This window comes from Neopelma chrysocephalum, unplaced genomic scaffold, assembly GCF_003984885.1.
Source record: "Neopelma chrysocephalum unplaced genomic scaffold, ASM398488v2 Primary Assembly neopelma1_90, whole genome shotgun sequence".
NCBI classification, from domain to species: domain Eukaryota; kingdom Metazoa; phylum Chordata; class Aves; order Passeriformes; family Pipridae; genus Neopelma; species Neopelma chrysocephalum.
The window spans coordinates 947830-965233 of NW_020897752.1; the positions used below are offsets into that span (position 1 = coordinate 947830).

General features: G+C 57.2%; 3 protein-coding genes across 5 annotated transcripts in view; 2 read left to right on the top strand and 1 right to left on the bottom strand.

The window, feature by feature from the left end:
• CLCNKA (chloride voltage-gated channel Ka) overlaps positions 1–2152 on the bottom strand; it is a 2335-nt gene extending 183 nt beyond the window's left edge. The window contains exons 1-9 of the mRNA XM_027693155.1: positions 1735–2152; positions 1520–1648; positions 1280–1408; positions 1041–1180; positions 868–945; positions 691–769; positions 493–618; positions 307–391; positions 22–228 (exon numbers count right to left, since the gene is read on the bottom strand). Coding sequence (XP_027548956.1) covers positions 22–228; positions 307–391; positions 493–618; positions 691–769; positions 868–945; positions 1041–1180; positions 1280–1408; positions 1520–1648; positions 1735–1852 — 1091 coding nt within the window. The 5' untranslated portion in view covers positions 1853–2152. The remainder of the gene's footprint in view (positions 1–21; positions 229–306; positions 392–492; positions 619–690; positions 770–867; positions 946–1040; positions 1181–1279; positions 1409–1519; positions 1649–1734) is intronic.
• Positions 2153–2317: 165 nt separating this feature from the next.
• On the top strand, positions 2318–3387 carry HSPB7 (heat shock protein family B (small) member 7). Of its 2 annotated transcripts, none has more exons than XM_027693172.1 (3): positions 2318–2454; positions 2538–2674; positions 2887–3387. In XM_027693172.1, the coding sequence occupies exons 1-3, from the start codon at positions 2400–2402 to the stop codon at positions 3070–3072; spliced, it is 378 nt and encodes a 125-aa protein (XP_027548973.1). In that variant the 5' UTR covers positions 2318–2399; the 3' UTR covers positions 3073–3387. The 2 variants fall into 2 exon arrangements, with proteins under 2 accessions (XP_027548973.1, XP_027548974.1); XM_027693173.1 differs by having other exon boundaries at positions 2541–2674.
• A 1882-nt stretch (positions 3388–5269) lies between these two features.
• Positions 5270–16785, top strand: ZBTB17 (zinc finger and BTB domain containing 17). Of its 2 annotated transcripts, none has more exons than XM_027693174.1 (17): positions 5270–5386; positions 6801–6899; positions 7358–7454; positions 9171–9377; positions 9512–9697; positions 9965–10126; positions 10205–10321; positions 10711–10949; positions 11030–11172; positions 11599–11899; positions 12170–12257; positions 12699–12815; positions 12898–13018; positions 13133–13263; positions 13358–13573; positions 14386–14475; positions 16429–16785. In XM_027693174.1, the coding sequence occupies exons 2-17, from the start codon at positions 6894–6896 to the stop codon at positions 16689–16691; spliced, it is 2484 nt and encodes an 827-aa protein (XP_027548975.1). In that variant the 5' UTR covers positions 5270–5386; positions 6801–6893; the 3' UTR covers positions 16692–16785. The 2 variants fall into 2 exon arrangements, with proteins under 2 accessions (XP_027548975.1, XP_027548976.1); XM_027693175.1 differs by lacking the exon at positions 5270–5386 and adding an exon at positions 5769–5847.
• The last annotated feature ends 619 nt before the right edge of the window (positions 16786–17404 follow it).

The following is a 17404-nucleotide window of genomic DNA, read 5'->3' on the forward strand; positions in this document are numbered from 1 at the left end:
AAAGGGACACTCGGGACACACGGGTCAGATGCACAGGGGACACAGAGGGGGGACACAAAGTGCATGGGACAGACACACGGACACACAGGGTGCAGACAGACGGATGGACGGACGCCCAGTACAGACTCGGTCGCCAGCAGCTTGGCTGTCAGCCAGTTCCTCTTGACAGCCACCATCGCCCAGCGCTGGCAGAAGACGTAGGCACAGGCCACGAGCCCACACACCACCCTGCGAGGAGAGGGCAGGCAGGGCTGCAGGCAGGGCACGGGCAGGGCAAGGGCAACCCCCCAAACGCCCCCTCCGTACCCCAAAATCACAAAGAAGAAGGTCTCCAGGAGGTCGAAGGGGAAATGAATCGTGAGGTCGACCTTAAAAAGAGCCACGATGGTTTCTGGGAGGGGGGAGAGGAACGAGCGGGTGGGTTTGAGGGTGGGCACCCCAAAAATGCTTTCGGGGGGGTTAAGGGGGCCCATCCTGCCCGCCCTGCCTTGCCTTGCTCGCTGCTGAGGACGGCGAGGAGGCGGAACATGAAGGCGCCGCAGGTGGCGGCGAAGAAGCCGCGCCAGTAATCGCGCACGGCAAAGTGGGGGGACATCACCTCGATGCTGAAAAGAACCCCTGGGAAAGCAGAGAGGGGGGTCAGGGCGAGGTTCAGGGGTCCCCAGCGTGGGACTGGGGGGGGATCCTCACCGCTGACGGGCGCCCCAAAGACCGTGGCCACCCCGACGGCCTGTGCTGCCACCAGCATCTCGCGCTGCTTGAACTTGTTCTGTGGGTCGGGGGGGGGAGGTTTAGGCACAACCCCGATTTTTTGGGGGGGTTAAAATAAATTCCCCCCCCTAGTTTTTTAGGGGCTGGCACCCCCACCTCATACTCCCTCGTGACTGAGGTCCTCATCTTCCCCAGGTAGGCCGCAGCCACGGCGGAGAGGTGGACGTAGGGACCCTGGTGCCAAGGGGGGGACGCGGCGCTGAGCGTCCCCCCAGCGCGGCACCAACCACCACCACCGGCGATTTTGGGGGTCGGGGGGGATCCCTCACCACTTTCCCAAGGAAAAGGCTGCTGCCACACATGAGGGTGCAGGTCAGCCCCACCACCCTGGCTCCGAAGTTCTGGATGGCCAGGTAGTCCTCCAGCACCACACCCATCAGGATGGTCTTCAGCTCCGGGATGCCGGAGCCTGGAGTGGGGAGAGGGCAGCATCCAAATTTGAGGGGTCCTCCTGATTACCAAGGGGGAGCTTTGGGGAGCCGGGGAGGTCGGGGTGCAGCTGGCTTACCTGCAGAGTGCGGGGTGATGCTCTGGGAGAAGCCACTGGAGAAGGTGGCCAGAGCCGTGGGGTACAGGGTCCACGAGAGGTACTTGAGCACCCCGATGTCCCCAACCTCTTGGTAGAGCCAGCGGTGGGCTGGAGAAGAAGTGTCAGCAGGGGAAACACACCCCACCCCAAAGACCCCCCCTATATCCTCAGAGAACCCTCAAACGCCAGGTGAAGCCCCTCATGGAGCCCCTCATTCACCTGCGTAGACCCTGGAGACGAGGTGGTCCATCATGAAGCTGATGGTGGCCATGAGGACCCCCAGGATGAAGAGGAAGTACCAATCCTCCCCGACACGGAAAAGCTGCCGCTTCACCCACTCCAAGCACACTGTGGGAGGGGAAAACACGGTGCTGACCCCCCCCAAAACATCCACCCCCCCAAAAAAATCTCAGTTTTCTGGGTGGGGGTCTCACCTCGGAGCCTTCTCCGGGCCGTGGGGCAGGGTCTCCACATGTGCTTCGACACCAGCACCCTCTCCTGCTCCTCCTCCTCCTTCTGCCCCCAGAGCCCCCCAGGGACGGGGTGCTCCATCCCAGGGACCTTTTCGGGGACAGCACCCCTTTTCTTTTCGTCACCCCCTCACCCGTCCTCCCACCTCGGCCTCCGCTGTCGGACTGAGGTTGCAAACGAGCTCATTAAAAACGACCTTGACGAAGCCGACGGACCCGCTGGGGCCGGAGCGAGCCGGGTTTTCCCCTCCCTCCACCAGCCCTGAGCTCCCAATCCCCGCGTACATCCCGCGGCGGGGAGGATTTAATAAGTGTTTTAATTAATTATCCCGATTATTCCTTAATAATAGGCACCGCATTCCACGGCGTTGAGGTGTGGGGGGGACGGAGCGGGGAAAAATTTCCACCATCTCCGGCGCAAGACCTAAATTTAGCCGGTTTTACGAGAGGTCTGGCAGGCGGCCGGGAGCCTTAACGAGGCTTTAAAAAGCTCGTCAAGTCGAAACATCCCGAAATAACCGATCCGGCGTCGCCTTCGCCGGGAGGAGGACGAGGAAGAGGCTTCTGCTCTTCCTCCCCCGCGGGAGCTGGGGGTCGCAGGTGGGGGGGAAGCGGCGGGTGAAGGTGAAATGGAGCTTTTCGGGAGCTTTGTCCGGCCCCACGGCGAGCCCTTGGGGTTCCCAGGTGAGTTTGGAGGCACCCAGGAGGCGTCTGGGGGGGGGGATCCTCAGCAAGCCACGGCTGTGACCCCCCCAAAACCTCTCCAGCAGCTCGTTCCGGCAGCGCGGGCGCGGTGAAGACTCTGGGGAACACTTACCAGTTCACGGTGGACGTCAGCGACTTCGCCCCCGAGGACATCGTCGTCACCACCTCCAACAACCAGATCGAGGTGCACGCCGAGAAGGTGGGTGCTCCCTCCCTGCCCTGCTCACCCCCCCACCGGGGGGACCCCAAAATCCTCAATTGGTGGACACGGGGACCCCCCAGCTCCCCCTAACAGCCACAGCCCCAACGAGGTTTTATTCACCGTTAATTAATGGGGACCACAGGGAATAACGAGCCCCCATCCCGCCTGCACCCCAAAACCACCCCTTTTTCACCCGTTTTTCCCCCCAGCTGGCTGCAGATGGCACCGTCATGAACACCTTCACCCACAAATGCCAGCTGCCCGAGGACGTGGACCCCACGTCAGTGTCGTCCTCGCTGGGGGACAATGGCACGCTGACCATCCGTGCCCAGCGCCGGCCGGCCAAGCACTCCGAGCACGTCCAGCAAACCTTCCGGACTGAGATCAAGATCTGAGGGGTCGGGGGGATCTTTTTCCCCCCCTCCCTTCCCTCGTTAATGATTTGGGTGATTTGGGAAGGAGGTGGGATGTGGGGTAGGGAATGGGAGCGCTCCCTGTGCCGTGGGGTCAGACCTGTCCTGAGCTGCATCCCATCGCTCCCCGGAGAAACTCCGGAGGGGAGTCCCAGCTCCAGCAATTTTTAGCTGGCGCGTGTTGAGGGGGAAGATCCAGCGTGCCAAGAGTCCTGCCGGGAGCCAGGTTCCCTTCCCAACCCTCCGCCGGAGCTTGTCTTTGTATATACAGCTTGGGATAAATTATTCGAGAACGTCTGCCTGCTGCCTTCTCCATTGTTTCATGTTTTCTTCATGTTTTACCCCCAACCCGGGGTGTGGGTTCAGCCCTGAGGGGTGTCTCGGGAAGGGGTATTCTGCCATCCCGACAAAATCCCGCACCAGGAGCCGCTCCGGCGCCCGCTGCCCTGTTTATTTCCAGCCCGGGGTGACTCATTTCTTCCCCACCGCTCTATTTCTGAGCCATTCCCTCAGCTGCTCGGCCGCCGACCCACCTGGAAGGGCACCAAACCCTCCTTCTCCCCTCGCCCACCCTCGCCCACTCGCCTTGGGATGCCCCACATGGGCCGGGATGATGGTCCTGGTGTAGCTGTCAAACCCAAGGGTTTCTTTTTGGGGGCCCGAAATGTCCCCCACGGGCCTGGCTCCGTCTCCCTGTGTGTACAAACAACACTGAGGCGCCAGTTCGGGGCGAGGGACTGTTTATAGAAACCACAGAGCGCCCAGCTCGTGTTGCTGCTCCCGCTCCAAGGGCAGCTCGTTCCAGTTCATCCCAGAATGACTCGTGACTCCCATTAAACACCTGCAGCGTCCCAAACACGGCTGCTCCTGCCATCCCCTCCTCGGGTGGCTTGGCTCTCGCTCAGGGGGACTCCCCACCGCAGGGAAGGTGGTTACAAGTTATTAATAAAGTTATGAATAAAGTTATTAGTGGCTATAAAAGCTCGGGAGATGCACTGCCGCTGATCCTCAGCGATGGGACGGGGCTGCTCCATCCCAAAATGTCACCCCAGCACTCACTGCTGCGGTCACTGGTTGCCATCTAGTGGCCCTCGCCCAGGGAGATGCAATGGAAGGAGGAAGGAAATGGAAAAAACCCATTATTTCTGCTCAAATCGGTTGGTTTTGGATAGGGGAGATGTGGAGAGGGCGAAGGGATGGGTTAGATCCCAGTGCCGAACACAGCCCGCAGCAGCTGCGCCCCACTTGGGGCTTGTTTGTGGCAGGAAAGCTGGGAAAAAACCCTGTTTTGAAAGCAGTTTAATATCTTTATGAAATGATCTGGATGAGGGTATCCAGGGGCACCCTCAGTCAGTTCCCAGTGGGCACCAAGCCGGGATGTGGATGTGCCGGAGGGCAGGAGCTCTGCAGAGGGGTCGGGACAGGCTGGATCCAGGGACAAGAGGGAGCGTCAACAGGGCCAAGTGCCGGGTCCTGAACCTGGGTCAGGACAAACCCCTGGAACGCTCCAGGCTGGAAAGCCGGGAAAGCCCCGGGGGTGCCGGTGGCAGCGGCCGGACACGACCCGGGTGTGCCCGGGGGGCGAGAGGCCGATGGCCCGGGCTGGGCCCGGCCCAGGGGGGCACAGGAACAGGGCAGGGCCCGTCCCTGTGCTGGGCACGGCCGGGGCACCTCCAGCCCCGGGGGCACCGCTGGGACCCTCCGGACAAGGAGGACACGGAGGGGCTGGAGCGTGTGCAGGGAAGGGAACGGAGCTGGGAAGGGGCTGGAGCAGCAGGAGCAACTGAGGGAGCTGGGGGGGCTCAGCCTGGAGAAAAGGAGGTCAGGGGGCACCTTCTGGCTCTGCAACCCCCTGACAGGAGGGGGGAGCCGGGGGGGGTCGGGCTCTGCTCCCAGGGAACAAGGGACAGGAGGAGAGGGAATGGCCTCAGGAGGAGGTGTAGGCTGGAAATGGGGGAAAACTCTTTCAAGGAAAGGGCGCTCAGGCACTTGAACGGGCGGGCCGGGGCGGTGGCGGAGTCCCCATCGCTGGAGGTGTCTACAAGCCGTGCGATGCGGCCGATGGGGACACATTTAATGATGAACACGGGGGTTGAACAAGGCGGCCCCGACCCTTCCCCTCCCGCCCCGCACTGTCATGGCGGCGCCGCTGGGGCGGTGGGAAGGGGGGGAGGGCACGTGACCGCGGGCGACGCCGCTTCCGCCCGGCGCCAAGATGGCGGCGCCCTTTGTCTGGTCGGTGTCACGGTGAGGGCCGCGGGCCGCGGGCGAGGCCCCGCCGGGCCCGGCATGGCAGGTACGGCCGGGGGGGCCGCCGGGGGCCGGGGGGGGGGGTGCAGGAGCTGGAGAGGGGGCTTGAGAGGGGGCGGTTGCTGCGGCCCGGCTCGCTGGTGTGCGGTTTGGGGTCACCCCGGTGCGCGGCCCGCGGGTGTCTGAGGGGAGGCTGCGGGGGGGTCCTGCTGCCGGGGCCTGCGGGACGGGGGGCTGCCGGCTGTCGGGAGGGGAATGGCGGGCTGTTGCGATAGGAATGGGGCTCTGCCAGGTCTCGACAGGGGCGTGGGGGGCCGGTGGGAGGAACGGGGAGCTCCGCGTTGTCATGAGGGGAACGGGGGCTGGGGCTGTCGGGAGGGGAGCGGGGCGTTCCTGGCTGTTGTGAGGGGAGCAGGAGAGCCCTGATTATCGTGAGACCAACCGGGCGCTGCCGTGAGGGAAACGGGGGACTCCTGGCTGTCGTGAGGGGAGGGACTCGTGGTTATGGTGAGGGGAACGAGGGGCTGTCGCGAGGGGAACGAGGCTGTCGTGAGGAGAATGAGGGGCTGTCGTGACAGGGGGAATGGGACTGTCGCGAGGGGAATGAGGGGCTGTCATGACGGGAATGGGGCTGTCATGACGGGAATGAGGCTGTCGCGAGGGCAGCGAGGGGGTCCTGCCCATCGTGAGGGGGTCGGGGGCTCGTGGCCGCAGCCCCCCTTTCCCAGGGTGTCCGTGCCCTCTGTGACACCCCCCCAGCCATGGGGGGACCAAACCCCTGCCCCCCCCACGGGGAACAGCCCCCACCCCCTCAGGACACCCAGAGACCCCCATGGGGGACAGGGATTGGGGCTCAGACACATCCCCAACTCCCCCAGCTGTCACCCACACTCGAGGGACGGGGAAAGAATCAGGAAAAACGGGAATTCTCCCGTATTGTGGCGTTTTTGGCGTGGGGACAGCCCCCCCTGGCTGTCCGTGCCCTGGCACCGATAACACGTTTCCCGGACAAGCTGCATTTCCTCAGTGTCATTGCTGCATCAGAGGCTTCTCCCAGAATTCCAGCCCTCAGCCAGCGTCCCAAAGGCAGTTTTTTCCCAAGGGTTTGTAGCTCATTCTGGGGGTTTTCAGGGCAGAGCTCAAACTCAGGTGATGTCTCAATGTGCAGAGCTGCACCAGCACATCCCTGTGCCTGAAATCCAAACAACCAAGGGATCTTTGGGATGTCTGTTTGCTGTGGAGTGTCCACAATGTCTCTGCTCATCCCCCTCCTCATGTCTTTCTCATTTTAGTTCCTTTCCACCACGTTTTTTCCCTGTTTGTGATTATTTTCCCCCTTCTCGCAGCTCGCCCTCCACAAGCTCCACAGCCCTATTCCATCATCCATATTATTACCATCTCCTTGGCTGCTCTGCTCGGATCAGCTCCTAACTTTATTTTTTCCATGGAAAACCTTGCAGAATCCATTCCTGGAAATGAGGACAGACCCCTGTGGGCAGAGGCTGCGAGGGTTGGGGCCACGTTGTTCCCTGAGCTGACACACGAGGAGGGAGATGACGGTAGGCAGGGAATAAACCCCCTCTTCCCTTTCATCTCCCTGGGAATGGATGGCTGGGTGGTGACAGCGTTGAAAGGCAATGTTTAAATCACAATTTTTCCCAATTAATTGAGGTTTTGGGGTTTTTAATAGGTGGATGTTCCTGTGGCAGGGATGGGGAGAGGTTGATGTTGTTAATTAGGGAGAGCTTAACGGAGCTGGCGTGGGAAGCTCCCTGGGACTGCAGCTGCTGTATTTGTCTGTGTGTGGTGGGTGTGGGTGTGCTCATAATGAACTTTTCCATGATTAAGTGGATAATGAGACACTCAGCAGCCACGTCGGGAGAGGTTGGAGGGGAATCTGCTCCCACGGGGTGAAATCCGGGGGTGCCCTGCCCTGGGTCGGTGACTTTGCACCTCAGTGCCTTCAACATACGAGGTTTGGTGGTTAAAATGGAGGTTTTCATCCCATTTTTCCCAGGATGGCTGCATAGAGACTGACCTGAACACCTGGAAAGGGGGAATCTCTGGAGGAGAGACACAGCCCTCTGGCCCTGGGTCCTCTGCATATCACAGGGGTGAGCCCGTCCATCCTGGGGGTTTGCTCCAGGGGTTTGGGGTTTTTAAAGCTTGGAGGCAGGGGTTTTAGTGGATAAGGGGGATCTTGGCTCTGGGTGAGGGTGATACAGAGCTCACCCAAACCTCCCTGCTGCGCTTCCGAGGAAGCTGGAATGTGAAGCTGTGGAGGAAACCACGGAAAATAGGAAGCGTTTTGGGAGGAGTCAAATTTCCTGGATTTTTACTTCCTTCTCAAAGCTGGGAAGCGAAGCTGAGGTGAGTCCAATCCCGGAACGTTAAAAATCATCGTTCAGATGCAAAGTGCCTCCCACAAATTCCCAAAAATAGGCTTTTAGTGCCTCAAACCATCGTGATTCCTTGGGTCCTGCTGCGCCGAGCTCTCCGAGCACGGAATGCGTTGTTTATCCTGCTGGGAAAATCCTCCTCCTTCCTTCTAGAGCTTTGCAAACCATAGAAGGCCATACTATGTGGCAGTGTTTTGATGAGTATTTTCATCCAAAGGACTGATTTTCCTGCCTCTCAGGAGTGCATTTTGGGACAGGCTGGGGGAGTTTGGTTAACAAGGACTCTGTGGTTTGGGGAGAAAGTTGTGCAACGAGTTCATTGCAACAACAAACAGGAGTGGAAATTCCTCTCTCCGTGTGTGATCCGATGCTGCTGGAGATGTCCTGGCTTCTCATCCATGCTGGGAATGACTTTGGAAGCTGAACCAATCCTTGGGTGGAAGATCCTTCCCTCAGCATGTTGCTGGCACCCACAGCTGACAGGAGGAGGCTCCCTCTGACTGTGCTGCTCGTGTTCCCACTGATCCAGAGGAAGGGACAGGAACTGGAAATGCCTGGTTTTGTGGATCCAAACCTTTTCCCAGCTGGAGACTTCCCATTTAAGAGCTGGTATTGTGGAAAAACAACTGGCATGGGCTGGAAGCTTTCAAAGACACACCGAACATCGACTCCAGGAGTGCTTCCCCAGCCAGAACCTTCCTGCTGCAGCATCCAGGGCTCTGGGGACTTCCTGCTGGAACAATAACTGGATAGTCCCTATTTCCTTTCTCCTCCCTCCTTGCCCAATCCCTTGAAACAATCCCTTCAGCACAGGAATCATTGTTGGAAGACAAAGCCAAGTGAAAACCCTTCATTCACTTTTCACCCTGCAGGAGCAGGCCAGGACAGAACCCGATGTGTTTTGCTGACAAGGACCTGCTGGAAAATGGGGCTTTCACAGTATTTCCAGGAGTTTTCAGCATTCCCTAGCCAAAGCCACACTCTGAGAAGGGAGAACTCCCTCTAAACACATGGTAGAAATAAAAAACTCCTCAGTATCGTGACGTGAGCAGGAGCTGGAAGGTTTGGATGAACAGTCCTCACACTGTGTCCTCAGCAGGAGCTGTGACACCGAAGGGACGATGGCACTTGTGTTTGTAGAGGTGACAGGGTTGGACTGGCTGAAAAGCAATAAATGTGTTTTAAATGCTGTCAGAGGGCTACAAATCATGTTGGCTGTTCCATGAACTCCTTCCAGCCCTGTGCTGGCGTTGTGACTGTTCTGGGAGAGGATTTGGGGTTGGGTTTAGTGGGGGATGAGCTGAAATTCACCTTTTAGGGCCACGCTTTGTAACCAACAGGGTGATCACGTGGTGCTTTGTGTCCCGTCCTTCAGACGCGGCGCTGGGGGGGTCTCAGCACCCCCCTGACCCCCCGTTTCCCTCCCCACAGCCATGGATTTCCCTCAGCACAGCAAACAGGTGCTGGAGCAGCTGAACCAGCAGCGGCAGCTGGGGCTGCTCTGCGACTGCACCTTCGTGGTGGACGGCATCGACTTCAAGGCCCACAAGGCCGTGCTGGCCGCCTGCAGCGAGTACTTCAGGATGCTCTTCGTGGACCAGAAGGACGTGGTGCACCTGGACATCAGCAACGCCGCAGGTGCTCCGGGAATTTGCATCCTGAATCCCGTAAAAAACACGCTTTGGGTGTGGGACTCCTCACCTTGTTGTTCCAGGCGCTTGGAGTGCTTTGAGGGCGAGAGCTCATTTCTGGTTGTGTCGCCTCCCTCACAGGCCTGGGCCAGGTTTTGGAGTTCATGTACACGGCTAAGCTGAGCCTAAGCCCCGACAATGTGGAGGATGTGTTGGCCGTGGCGGGTTTCCTGCAGATGCAGGAGGTTGTCAGCGCTTGCAACGCTCTCAAATCCCTCTCCGTGCCCCCAGAAAATCCCCCTGGGAGCCAGCAGCCCCCCGGGATTGGTACGTACCCTCCTGCTTCTCCTCATCTGGGGACACCCAGGAGTTATCCACTTCTGCTTCATCCAGCCCAAAATTTATCCAGTCTAAAATTAATCCGTTCGTGCTGCCTGACCACCATCCAAACCCACATCCCAGGTGTATCCGGTGTGCCTGGGTGGGGTTTGATCCCCTTGTGCAGCACCAACAGTTGAAGAATTGCTGCTTCCATGAGTTTTGTGGGATTTGGGAATCAGCAGAAGCTGGATGGCTTTGCTTCTTCCCTCGCAGGAGCAGAGAAGGCCGTGCTTGATGACAAGACCTCAGTGGCAGAAGCACTGGGGGACCTTGACAAAGTCCAACCGGCTCCTCCTGATGCTGAGGGGAAGGAGGAGAAGCCGAAGGCTGCGGCACAGCCTGAGGTGCCAGCCCAGCAGCTGCCTGGCCAGGAAGGTGAGTCACCAAGGGATGGCATCCCAAATCCCGCTGTCACCCCCGGCACACCCCGTCCTGACGCTTTGGTGTTTGTAGGGACAGAATCTGCCATCCAGGAGGGTCCCAAGGCCGAAATTCCCGTCCTCCCGCAGCCATCGGAGAGCGTGGTGGGCAGTGGAAGCCCCACGGCGAGGGATGGCACCGGAACAGGAGGTGTGTTGGTGAGCAGGGCTGGGACAAATCAGGCAGGGCTTGATCCCTAATTTCCCTTGGAATTATTTGTGCTAGTGTGGGTTTTGCCATGCACACGCTGCGTGGCACAGAGCTCCCGGGAGCAGCTTTCATGGAGCAGTGAGGAGACTTGGGAAAATGCTCCTCTGTCTGCACAGGCTTTTGGAATTTAGGGCTAATCCCTTGCAAATCCAAAGTGATTCCAGGCAAAGGAGGCAATGGATGAGCTTTAAAGTCCCTTCCAACCCAAATCTCTCTTTGATTTCCATGAGGCCCAATCCCAGTCTCCTTAAGTTAGGAAACACAGGTGGGTTTTGTGTCTCTGCTGCTGCTCCCAAACTTCAGCATCCCCATTTTCTACCTTCCTGCAGAGATGAAGCTGGAAAGGAAGGAGGAAGAGGGGGAGATGATAGTGGAGGAGGAGGATGAGGCTAAAATCCCTGAGGAAGAGCCGCCTCAGTTGGAAAACGGAGAGAACGCCGAGGATAACGAGTCGGGGAGCACGGATTCTGGGCAGGAAAACTCGGGAGAGCCGCGGCTCCTGCGCTCCGGGACCTACAGCGACCGCACCGAGTCCAAGGCCTACGGCTCCGTCACACACAAGTGCGAGGTGAGGCCGGCACGGCTCCGAGCGGCACCTCCGGGACCCTCGGGGACACCGGCGTGACAGTGTCCGTCTGTCCCTGCCAGGACTGCGGGAAGGAGTTCACCCACACCGGCAACTTCAAGCGGCACATCCGTATCCACACCGGGGAGAAGCCCTTCTCCTGCAGGGAGTGCAGCAAGGCCTTCTCTGACCCGGCCGCCTGCAAGGCCCACGAGAAGACACACAGGTGGAGGATGCCTGGAGAATGTGGGGTTTGCTGGGAACGATGGGATCCTTCGGAAACACATCGCTGTGTTGGGGTGTCCAGGAGCAGATTTATCCTTCTGCCCCAGTCCTTCCCTTTGGTGGTGGTTTGTGGACTTCCCATCCCTGGTTGGTTCAAGGTTGGATGGGACTTGGAGCAGCCTGGTCTAGTGGAAGGTTTGGTTTAGTGGGACCAACCTGGTCTAGTGGAAGGTTTGGTTTAGTGGGAACAACCTGGTCTAGTAGAACAAGATGAGCTTCTAAGGTCCATCCCAACCCAAACCGTCCCATGATTCCGTGGCATCCTGTGGGTCCGGATGGGTCTGGCTGGGGCGTGAAGCTCAGACCAGGGTGGTGAGACCTTGTCACTGGTTCTCCCTGTGGTTGTGACGTTCCCGTGTCCTCCCAGCCCACTGAAGCCCTACGGCTGTGAGGAATGTGGGAAGAGCTACCGGCTCATCAGCCTCCTGAACCTGCACAAGAAGCGGCACACGGGGGAGGCCAAGTACCGCTGCGAGGACTGCGGGAAGCTCTTCACCACCTCGGGCAACCTCAAGAGGCACCAGCTGGTCCACAGCGGGGAGAAGCCCTACCAGTGTGACTACTGCGGGCGCTCCTTCTCCGACCCCACCTCTAAGATGAGGCACCTGGAGACCCACGACACCGACAAGGAGCACAAGTGTCCCCACTGCGACAAGAAGTTCAACCAGGTGTGTTGGGGAGAGGGGGAAAGGGAGGGGTCTGTCCCAGAGCTGTCCTGAAAGGGGGAGTTATCCATGGGGTGCAGTTTGGGGGGCCCAGGAATCCTTTCACAAGGGAAGCTTGTCCATGGGGTGCAGCCGGGCGTGTCCTGGAGCTGTCCTGAAGGTGCAGTTGGGAAGTCTCAGAGGCCACCCCAAAAGGGATCCACAGGGGTTGGGGTCACTCCAGAGGGCGGTGGGGTGATCTGGGGCTCTCTGCATCCCGTTCTCCATCCCCAGGTGGGGAATTTGAAGGCTCACCTGAAGATCCACATCGCAGACGGGCCCCTGAAGTGTCGGGAATGTGGGAAGCAGTTCACCACATCAGGTAGCACAGGGATGGGGGGTCTGGGTGGTCTGGAGGGGACAGGGAGTGCTCTGGTAGAGGATCAGAGCCTGAGGAAGGATTTCATCCCAGGTTTAAACCTCTCCCTGTGGTTGTACTGTCTGAATTCCTGGTGTTCCCCATGGGGTCACAGCCTGGGAAGGAGCTTTTGATCCAGACTCTGGGGATGGGGATGCCTCCTTCCATCTCCCCCTGCAGAGCCAGAGGGTTGGGATGCTCCCAGTGGACTCTACTGATCCTCTCAAACACTGGGTGCTTGTCCTGGCTGTCCCCACTGACACCATCCTGTGCGGCCACTTCCCTCGATCCCTGTGCAGTCCCCGCTCGCTAAACAGCAACAGGCTTTCCCAAGGGAGTGCTGGGAAGGAGGAAAAGAGGGAGGGAGGGTGCTGTGTCCTGCAGCTGAGCCTGCCCTGCTCCCAGGGAACCTGAAGCGCCACCTGCGGATCCACAGCGGGGAGAAGCCCTACGTGTGCGTGCACTGCCAGCGCCAGTTCGCCGACCCCGGCGCGCTGCAGCGCCACGTCCGCATCCACACCGGTACGGACACCCTCCCTCCCTGCCCCCTGCATCCATCCTTCCCTCCGCTCCCCACCACCTCTGCCCTGGCTGTTTTCCCCAGGAGAGAAGCCGTGCCAGTGCTTGATCTGCGGGAAGGCCTTCACACAGGCGAGCTCCCTGATCGCCCACGTGCGCCAGCACACCGGGGAGAAGCCCTACGTGTGCGAGCGCTGCGGGAAGAGGTGAGGATCCACTTCAGGATGGGCACACCTGCCCTCGCCCTCCACGCCCAGGAGGGTGGTTGGTTGGAGGTGCCAGGGTGGTTGGTTGGTGTGACCAGGGTGTCGCTCCCAAAGGTTCGTCCAGTCGAGCCAGCTGGCCAACCACATCCGTCACCACGACAACATCCGGCCCCACAAATGCACCGTCTGCAACAAGGCCTTTGTCAACGTGGGCGACCTCTCCAAGCACATCATCATCCACACCGGTGGGTCCCGCTGGAGCAGCCCGGCTGCGCCTCCCAGAATCCCAAACCACCCCCCAGGTCACCCCCCAGCCCCCAATCCCCCTCTGCTCCCCAGGGGAGAAGCCGTTCCTGTGTGACAAGTGCGGCCGGGGCTTCAACCGCGTGGACAACCTGCGCTCCCACGTGAAGACGGTGCACCAGGGCAAGGCTGGGATCAAAATCCTGGAGCCTGAGGAAGGTGACGAGGTCAACATCGTCACTGTGGCGTCCGATGACATGGTGACATTGGCCACCGAGGCTCTGGCTGCCACCGCGGTCACGCAGCTCACGGGTGAGCTGGGGGGGCCCACAGGGATCCCCAAATAGGGGTTTATCCATGGGGAGCAGTTGGGGGTCCTCAGAGCCATCCCAGAAGGGAAACTTAACCATGGGAATGCAGCTTGGAGGTCCCAGAGCTATCCTGAAAGGGAGGTTTATCCATGGGGTGGAGTTTGGGGGTCCCAGGAACCCTCTGACAAGGGAAGCTTATCCATGGGATGCAGCTGGGGGGATCCTGGAGCTGTCCCAAAACGGAGGCTTATTTATGGGGGTGCAGCTTGGGGGTCCCAGGAGCCACCCTAAAAAGGAAACTTGTCCATGGAGTGTGGCTTGGGAGTCCCAGAACTGTCCCAAAAGTGAAGGTGAATCCCTAAAGGGCAGCTCAGAGTTCTAAGAGACACCCCAAAAGTGAGATTTTTTTCCATTAGGGGCAGCTTAGGGGTCCCAGAAGCCCTTCACGGGGAAAACTTATCCACTGGGAGCAGCTTGGGTGTCCTGGGGCTGCCCTGAAGAGGAGGTTTATCCACAGGGTGCAGCTTGGGTGGGGCCCCAAGAGCCACCCCAAAAGGGAGATCTGTTTGTGGGGGCAGTTTAGGGCTCCCAGAGGCCACCCCGAAGTGAGGCTCATCCACGGGGGGCATCTCGGAGCTCCTGGAACATCCCCCAGTCGCTGGAGGTTTATCCAAGGGTACAACGGCCCGAGGCTGGGAAACCACATCCCACGGGAGCCCTTCCTGAGCCCTGGGCCCAGGGAGGGGGGTCCTGCCCAGGGAGGGGGGTCCTGCCCAGGCGGGACCCCCGAACCCTCGGCCCCTTGTCCCGCAGTGGTGCCCGTGGCGGCCGCGGTGACGGCGGATGAGACCGAGGCACTCAAGGCTGAGATCACCAAGGCCGTGAAGCAGGTGCAGGAGGCAGGTGAGCCAGGAACGCCGGGAATGGGAACACTGGGAATGGGAGAGTGGGAACACTGGGAATGGGACAGCAGGAATGGGAACACCGGGAGTGGGAACACTGGGAATGGGACAGTGGGAATGGGAACACCGTGAATGAGACAGCAGGAGCACTGAGAATGGGAACACTGGGAATGGGACAGCAGGACTGGGACACCAGGAATGGGACAGTGGGAACACTGGGAATGGGACACTGGGAATGGGAACAGCGGGAACACCAGGAATGGGACAGTGGGAATGGGACACTGGGAATGGGACAATGGAAACACCGGGAATGGGACAGTGGGAATGGGACACTGGGAATGGGACAGCAGGAACACCAAGAATGGGACAGTGGGAACAGGTACAGTGGGAATGGGACACCGAGAATGGGACAGCGGGAACGGGGACACCGGGAATGGGACAGCGGGAATGGAGACAGCGGGAATGGAGCACTGGGAATGGGAACACCGGGAATGCTCCCACCCCCTCCCACCGCCCCGTGGTGCCTCTTCCAGCATTGCTGACATTATCCCATGGCTCTGGTTTCCAGAAAATCTTTGACATTCCCAACCTCTTAATTTTGGTGGGGGATGTTTATGTTTCTCTTGAGAGTAAAATTTTTACTTACGTGAGATGAGCGTCGTGTTTGAGCTCAGGGCACCTTTAATGGGATCATTAATGGGAACAAATACCAATATTTTATATTATATTAATTTTATATTATATATTTATATATATAAATGTATAATATAAATTATAATACAAAATTAAACTAATTATTTAAAATAAAATATAAAATTATGAATCGATATTAAAAATGTATAAATGAAATATAAAATGTATGATATATAAAATACATATAAAATATATAAATAAAATATAAAATATCTATAATATGAAAATACATATAAAATATAAATCAAATATGTAATATATGTAAAGTACATATAAGCAGAGATATAAATAAAATATATAATGTATAAAATACTTATTAAAATATATATAATACTTATAAAAATAGATATAAAATATGAAACATATAAAATATAAAATATATAAAATATTTATAAAAAGATATATAGAAGAGATAAAATATGTATAAAAACAAAATATATGTGAAATATGTATAAAAATAAAATATAAAATATATATGTAAAATATGTATAAAATATAAATTAAAATGTATTAAAATAGATATAAATAAATTATAAAATATCTATATATTACATATTAAAATAGATACACATAAAATATAAAATGTATATGTGAAATGCATATAAAATATATATGAAAAATAGATATAAAAATATATAAACAAAATATAAAATATATATAATATATAACATTATATATAAAATACATATATAAAATAGATACAATGCATAATATATAATACATATATAAAAATATATAATATACATTAAAATATTAAAAATGTAGATTAAAGGTAAATTATAATTATTAAATCATATAACGTAAATTTTATATTACATTGTAAAATTTATGTTAATAAATACTAATATAAGATAAATAATATTATTTAATAATAATAGTAATATATAATAATAATAATAATAATAATAATAATAATAATAATAATAATGATATGGACTAAAAGGAAAGAAGCAAATATGAAAGAACATCTAAGAGTTAATTATAAAAGGCAAGTGCTGGATGTTTTCCCAAACTGCTGCCGGTCAGTCCCGACCCAGAGCCCTGGGAGGGTTCAGCACCCCCAGCCCCGGCCCGGCCGTGCTGCCAAGAGCCCGTCCCTGCAATCCCAGCTCCAACCCCAGCTCCAACCCCAGCTCCAACCCCAGCTCCAATCCCAGCTCCAGCCCCGGCTCCAACCCCAGCTCCAGCCCCGGCTCCAGCCCCAGCTCCAATCCCAGCTCCAGCCCCGGCTCCAACCCCAGCTCCGTGTGTGTTCCCACAGATCCCACCACGCAGATCCTGTACGCCTGCGATTCCTGCGGGGAGAAGTTCCTGGACGCCAGCAGCCTGGCTCAGCACGTGCGCATCCACACGGCGCAGGCGCTCGTCATGTTCCAGGCCGACGCCGACTTCTACCAACCCTACGGCTCGTCCTGGCCCCCCGAGCAGGTGCTGCCCGCGGGGGAGCTGCTGTTCCGCGCCCGCGACGGGCCCCCCGAGCCGCCCCCCGCGCCCCCTGCCCCGGAGCAGCCCCCCCCAGAGTGACCCCCCCGGCCTCTATTTAACAGACAGCTCGGCACCGGTGTACAAAGTGTATTTCTGGCAGGAAAGAGATGGAATAAATGGCAATATTTTCTAACGCTGATGGTCGGGGATGGATGCCCCCCCTTCCCAGGTGGTGCTTTGGGGGTCTGGCAGAGCTGGAGCCCACGGGGGGGGCTGAGTGCAGTTCATCACTGACGAGGGCCGTTCGTAGAAATGGGGATAAATGAGATGATAATGGGAAAAAAAAGGTGGTTGAAGGTTTGCAAATGGTGATTTTGGGGTAAAGCCCAGGATGACCCTCCCCGTGCTGCCCCCTCACTGAGGGGGGAGGGACAGGGGAGAGCTCATTTTGGGTAAAAAATGGACAGAAACGTGCTACTGGATGGAAGTGGGAAGGGAGACTGTCCTGCCTCCCAGGGCTCTGGGGGCTTGGGCAGGGACACCCCACAAGGACCCCCTGGCCCTGCAGCTGGGGCAGGGGGCTGTGTGTCCATCCCTGTCTGTCCCTGTCACTGTCACCCACCCGGGTTTGGGGGGTCTGGGGGCTGCACCTCCCCCTCCATGGGGGGCTGGGCTGAGGGAGGGGGCTCGGGGGCAGGAACCCTGGAATGTGTCCAGCTGGATGGGCACCCCCTGCTCTGCCCCCCGGGCCCCCCCAGCTCCACAGGGACACACGGACACACGGACAGGGGTGTGTCCAGCCGGGAGTGGGG

Coding starts and splice junctions, on each gene's coding strand:
- HSPB7 (XM_027693172.1), top strand. CDS start 2,400: ATGGAGCTTTTCGGGAGCTTTGTCCGGCCCCACGGCGAGCCCTTGGGG. Junction 2,455..2,537: donor CGAGCCCTTGGGGTTCCCAG/GTGAGTTTGGAG, acceptor AAACCTCTCCAG/CAGCTCGTTCCGGCAGCGCG. Junction 2,675..2,886: donor TCGAGGTGCACGCCGAGAAG/GTGGGTGCTCCC, acceptor TTTTCCCCCCAG/CTGGCTGCAGATGGCACCGT.
- ZBTB17 (XM_027693174.1), top strand. Junction 10,127..10,204: donor GCAGCTGCCTGGCCAGGAAG/GTGAGTCACCAA, acceptor TGGTGTTTGTAG/GGACAGAATCTGCCATCCAG. Junction 12,258..12,698: donor GAAGCAGTTCACCACATCAG/GTAGCACAGGGA, acceptor CCCTGCTCCCAG/GGAACCTGAAGCGCCACCTG.